Consider the following 6,604-nt stretch of genomic DNA (forward strand, 5'->3'; position numbering starts at 1 on the left):
GATGGAGATATATATATATATATATTATGTCTAGTGTGTATGTGCGCGCGAGCGCATTGATATACATATATATATTTCACACCGAAATATTATTTAAGCATTAATTGATAAATAAGATCTATCTCAGACCGATAAGACTTTGTTATTTATTTTGTATGCGGTTTAATGTCGTTTATTATTAATTTTATTATTATTAGACATCTGACAATGTTTATTACGATATCATATTTCCATCCGCGTTCATCCATGTAAATAATAGATTGAAAATATGTAGTTTTCAGCAATATATATTGTTGCTGTAAATATGTGCTTATTTATATATGAAGCATCTGTATAATAATAAAAAATCGTCAATTAATATTGTTATACGCTAATTTAGTTGAAATAATTCAGTTATAGTTGAAAAAAAAAATTTTGTTGATAATGATACCTTGTCGGTGATATTATCTACCTATCTACTTATTCATCTATCTACCAATGCTATGTATTTATACATGACGCTGTCGTTAAAAGAAGTACAAAGAAATGTACACAAAAAACCTCATTTCATTCTTATAATTCTAAGACGTATTTACATAGTATATATACAAACACTCTGTGTATTGGCTTAAGAAAAATATCAACATGGAACAGTGTAGCAATTTTTTTTTCTTTTCATACGCTCGTGAAAAAGAAAGGAGGAAAATTCTAATATTACGCCTAAAAAGCAACGATCGCTCAAATTTGGTAATAACATGCCGTTGTCATTAACATCCCGCGTGACAACTATCAATCGCAGTACTCATCATTTTGCACGATACCGTGTTTCTTTCTGCAGTCCGGGCAGTACCACCTGCCCTTGGGCGGCACCATTATACCAACACATTCGAAATGAAACCACTCGATGCGGCAGTCCTCACCGTCACAGGCTATCATCTCCGATACCTCATCATACGGACATCGACAGTAACAATAGATTTTGCCGGGTCGTTCCGTCGTCGGCGCGCTAACAGGTGGTATCGTTGGTTGGTTGATCTTCGACTGATTTACGATATTCTCCGTCTCAGATTCGCTGCTGTCGCTGCTACTCTCCGCGGGACCCTCGGACTCGGTGGCGGATGTCGCTGCGACGATTGGCGATGCCTCAGGTAGAGCCGTTTGCTGCTGACTCGCTGTTTGCTCTACTTGAGCGGACCTGTTACTATACGTCTGTATAGTCTTTCCGCCCAAGGACAATCTCGACACCAGCGGTTTCGGATTCGTCGGCGTTATCGTCGTCGTGGGCGGCAGCGGTATGAAAGCCGGGATAGTGGTAGCGATTGTGGAGGTGGTTGTCTCGATTTTCCGCCACCGGCTGAACGACTGTTTTTCTTGTGGTTCGTCGTCGCTCGAGTCGCCGTAAAAACGCTTCGGCACGCGTTTCCTCTTCGAAACTCTCTTGTTCTCCGTCTCCGTGCCGCTGTTGCCACCGACATTTTGATTCGGTACGCCGATGACAGCAGTGGCTGATGATGCTTGCTGCTGTTGTTGCATTTCTATCGCAATGCTTGTAGCATTGCCGCTGTGGAAGTCGTTGCATGTTGCAGCTGGCAATAGGTTCGGCGTCGAGGATCTACTATTAGGATGCAATACCAGCGTTGACTGCGACGATGCAACGAATCCCGGATTCTTCTGGTAAAGTGCCTTGGGAATGTTCAGTTTGATTGATTCCACGGTGGCTGTTGTAATCGCGTTACGCTTACCGCCCCTCTCACCCTTTCGTCGTTTCTTCGTTTTCGTTTTCTTCTTTTGCTGCTGCTGCTGCTGTTGTTGCAGTTGTTGATTCTCGATAGTCATTGTAACCGGATCTGGTGTCGTTTCCGCGACTAGAACGCCATTATTCAGTGGCATCGATGATTGGTCCATCATCGGCATCAATGTCGAGGTTGGCGTCGAGGTTGGTGTCGAGGTTGGCGTCGATGCCGGCGCTACAGTAGCCAATAGCAGCAACTGATTGCGCTTCTCTGCCATCAACTTATTAGCGAGCAACTGCGGGTACTCGTCGTAGAAATCCTCATCTGTTTCGGTTTCCTCAGTTTCCAAATCAGATTCCCGCAAGAGAAGCTTCGCTGGAGAAGGCTCGCTCGTTATCTCGGGGACCACAGGACCATTCTCTATTGCAATCTCCGGCTTGTCTTCCAGCTTGTCTTCCGGCTTGTTCTCCGGCTCAACGGACTGCGATTTGTTCTCCCGTGTAGCTTCTCTTTCCTTTTTATTCCGGTCCTTACGATTGCTGGATTGCTTTCTGGGCGAGCTCTCGGACGCGGAGCTATCGGAATCGGAACTGCTGCTAGAACTGGAGGAGCTGCCAGACGAAGAGCTACTGCAGCTACAGTTGGTGCCACACGAGCAACTGCTCGAGTCAGTATCGCTCGAGGAGTCGCTCGTGGACGATGTGCTGCCACTCCGCTTCTTCTTCTTAGGAGTCTTTACCTTTCGTTTGTTCGCGTCGCTGTCGCCTCCAGTATTGCGACTCGGAGTACCGGGTGACGGACTTCTTTCAGATTTGGTATCGTTCGCTTTCGTGTCATTATCCTTAGAAGTAACTTGATCTTCATTCTTTTCTTTGTCGGACGAATTTACTACACAATAATCATGATCAGAAAAAACGATACTCCTCAAATACGCCGCGTCGGTCTCAGGTACGCTCTCTTTCAACGCAACATTCTTGGCAGATTCTTCTACGTCCAAACTGGCAGCGTATGTTTTAAAATTGTCCCAAATGCCATCCATAATACGCGCTTCCTGTTTTTTCTCCTCCTCGTTCCGTTCGACTTCAACTATATCATTGTTCAACACAGCATTGTCATCGTCATCGGCGGCGGTTGTTTCAGTAATTTCATTCTTCTTTGCTGCATCTTCATCGATATTCTCTTTCTCCGGTGGTTTTTCTGTGGAAGCGGGTTTCTCCTCCTCGCTATCAGTATCACTTTCGGACGATAGATTGAGCGGCGGTAGATCGTAAACATCGACTACTTTTTTCACAGCCTCTTTAACGTTCTTCGACGTAGTCTCGGCTCCCATCGTCAAGTCTCCATCGGTTATGGTCACAGATGTGTTCCTATCCGATTTCTCGTCCTTGTCCGTTAGTGAAGTGTTAACTACATCCGTCACGTTCACATGAACATCCTCAGGTTCAGGTTCCCTGTGAGCCGCTTGATGCTTAGCTAGGAGCTTTCGTGATATGAAACGCTGTTCGCACTCGTCACAGTCATATGGTGAATCGCCGGAGTGTAGCCTTTTATGCACCTTAAGCGCTACCGCGCGTCCAAAACTCAAGCCGCATTCCTCACAAACGAACGCTGTGGGCGGTATACAGAAATGATATATGTGCGGCCATTTCTTCTGCAGGCATTTTCGACACAGGACGCTCTCCGTACCGTGTTTCCAAAATAGATGTTTCGTGATATCCGGTTTATTACGGTACGCGATGCCGCATCTGTAACACAAATGATGTAGCTTGTGCTTCCATACGTGATTCGAAAGACGCTGCTGATTGCCTGTAGACTCCAAACAGACGTCGCAGGCATGGTGACGTTTGCGCACGTGAACCATCAATCGGAATGCCGACGGCAGATTCGCTACAGAGCAGAGGCAACATCGATATCGTAGATTAACATTCGGCGAATAAACTCCAGGACACAAGTGGCACACCAACTCGCTATAACTGTAGAATGTCGATTTGCACATTATGCAAATCAATATGGTCTTCTGATGCATCTTTCGATTATGTAAATAGAGCTCCTTGTGCACTGTCGAATGAAATCTACAATGAAAACACTCGTACATCAATACATTCGGCACATTATACGTGCCGTCCACGCTGTTATACGTATCTAAATTGAAGTAACGGGACTCGAGTTCGTCGAGAGACCTCTTCACTCGCGCAGTGAACTGCTCCGCGTGTATGATAATCGCGGGATGCTGTGGTTGAAACTTGTGCTCCGCCAGCATGTGCAGGCCCAATTGTCTGCCGTTGATCGCGATGTACCGTGCGTGATTGCAGTACACGCAGGTGGGACTGGCTGCCTCTATGCAACGTTTCAACAGGTCTTCCAACTCCATGCTGTCCAGAGTGCCCTCGACGTTCAAGTCAATACATGGAACATCCTCGCCGGCTAACACGATACCACCGTCGTCGATCGTATGACTTTTCATTTGCTCGTTCGCGACACTTACAACTGCGTTGTTGACGGATGTTTCACTGGTGTTGCTAATCGGCATCGTTTCCGTGGCAGAGAATAATTCATCAGTATATGTCCCGGTTTTAACTTCGTCACTTTCCTCTTGATTCCTTTGATCCTTGCCTTCTGTTTCGTCATGTCTTTCTTCAGTCTCATCAGCTTCGCCTTCCTCGCCATCTTCCGCTTCCTCGTCTTCTTCCGGATTGCTGTCTACTACCGCCAATTTATCGCTGTCAGAATCACTATCGTCCAGCTCATTTGCTTGATCATCATCAATGATGTCTCTCCCAGTTTCCGAACCGTTCGGCATTCTCTCCTTCGATGTCGATCCTTCGGCGTTGTTGTTTTCCTCGGATTCCCTACTCGTGACGGTGGTTGTTGCGACACTGAACTGCGAGTTCCTGTTGCAAATCTTAATAACCAAACTCCTATCGGAAGAAGCAACGGCGTTAAACGAAACCGAGGCTTGAGATTCAGTGGCGTTTGTCGCAACAGGTTTCTCCACCTTCTTGTCGATATCCTCAAAACTTTCTATCTCTTTAGACTGCGGGTCCGATATGTGCGATTCGTGTTGTGGACTAAATAACGATCGATTGAAGGGACTACAACTTCGCGCATTCTGTGGACTGTATTTAGTTTCAGTCTCGCACATAGTGTTCGCTTTTGTATCCGCTGTTGTAATTTCCTCGGTATCAAATTGTGCTGGACTAGGTGTTCTCGAACTGGCCGAGCGTGTCGGATCAGCATCGCTTTTGTCGCATACTTCCTCGTCTTCGGTATTCACTTTTTCAACGGTATGTGACGCACATGCGTTTGGAGTATACGTTACATCTTCTCTTTCATTCTTAACATCTTCACCTGTGTAGCGTGATACTTCCATGATGGTCTCCGTTACGCTATCATACGGCTCACTGAAATCAACCTGACAATTTTGAACCGGTGATTTTCCTCCTGACCCTCTATCACGATTGTTGTGCACATCTTTATTCACCGCCTGCTCGTCATTCTCATCATTTTCATCAGATGAATTGCCGCCCGTGTACCTGGATACTTCCATTATCGTCTCGGTAACTGTGTCTCGGGGTAAGTTATTTGCAATTTCTCTTTGGACATCGAGATTGCAATCGAGTTGAGTTTCGTTACACTGAACTTTTGCACTGAGCTTTTTCATTAGTGTGCTTGATTTTTGTTGGTGAGAATTTTGCATACCGTCTCTTTCGCGTTTCCTCCTGTTGTATTTTATCGCTTTTCTTGGCAGTCCCTTACCTCCGAGATTTGTAACTATTTCCGATGAAGGGACCATCGTCGGCGATGAATTGTCCGTATACGTCGCATCGGCGACTGTCAGTGGCGTTGATGTGCTACACACTTCTTTATCTGTATCCAATGACAGTGTAAAATTACAGGTACTCGCGTGTGTGCCGCTTTGTCTGCATATAGTGCACATTGACGCAACGGTAACAGTTGGGTCCTGTTCCAATACTGGAGAGCAAAAGTGGTTGAAGAAGTCATCGGTCTCCGAGAATACCTTTTCGCAGCTGCAACAGATAAGGTAGCACGAACCCTTGAAGGCGTTGTAGAAATCCTCCACCGAGGAAAACGCCATCTCTGGAACACTGTGCTTCTTCATCAGATGGTACGACAGCCTCTCTGCCTGGCCGAACATACCCAGGCAGTAGAGGCATATGTGACGCTTGTGTGTATCCCTCATGTGTAAGAACAAGTTCCAATTTTCGAAATATGTGCCACACGCCGAGCATAGATAGACCTTCCTCGTGATTTTGAAATTGCTCGCGTGCGGCACCGAGGCACTCGACTCGGAGGTACTGGGCATCGGTGTCATACTAGGATTACAAGTACACGAGTTCTGTCTCGAGTTGGGACCGTAACCAGACCATGCGTGACACTTGGAGCACTTGTACCTCGAGGACGGTCGAAGACCCAGATATTGAGCGTATTCCGTTATCTTACGCTTCCGCTTCCTCTCCACCCTCTTGTCTTTGCCAGTCCTTGCATTGAGATGCGTCAATTGTCGCAGCTCTGGTGTACTGTTCTTTGACGCAGCGGTAGGAACTTCTCGAGCCTCGGCCAAGATACGCTTCTTGAAACCCTTAAATACAAAATTTGGCCCCACAACGGTATTTTTACCTGGCGAATCATTCGTTATGATCGAGTTGTAGCGTATTAACTGCTTCTCCTCCTCGATTACAGCAGTGTATACATCGTCGATGGAATGTTTCAATGGGTTGTCCAATGTGGAATCATTGAGTCGCTGTTCATCCAAATTGTTCCACATTTCTGTTTTACTTTCTCCATCCTCATCTTCCATAATAGTGCAAACTGTTACAGCAATCTACCTAAAATACATAATTATATATTGCATCTTTATATATATATATATA

The 6,604-nt window shown here is 45.8% G+C and overlaps 1 protein-coding gene across 1 annotated transcript in view; it reads right to left on the reverse strand.

Moving 5' to 3' along the window:
* Positions 1 to 422: 422 nt before the first annotated feature.
* The window catches only part of MESR4 (misexpression suppressor of ras 4), a 7,324-nt gene continuing 1,142 nt past the window's right edge, over positions 423 to 6,604 (reverse strand). The window contains exon 2 of the mRNA XM_018515226.1: positions 423 to 6,559. Within this exon, the coding sequence (XP_018370728.1) occupies positions 769 to 6,531 (5,763 nt within the window). The 5' untranslated portion in view covers positions 6,532 to 6,559 and the 3' untranslated portion in view covers positions 423 to 768. The remainder of the gene's footprint in view (positions 6,560 to 6,604) is intronic.

The sequence above is a fragment of the Trachymyrmex cornetzi genome, unplaced genomic scaffold (assembly GCF_001594075.2).
Source record: "Trachymyrmex cornetzi isolate Tcor2-1 unplaced genomic scaffold, Tcor1.1 scaffold57, whole genome shotgun sequence".
Classification (NCBI taxonomy): domain Eukaryota; kingdom Metazoa; phylum Arthropoda; class Insecta; order Hymenoptera; family Formicidae; genus Trachymyrmex; species Trachymyrmex cornetzi.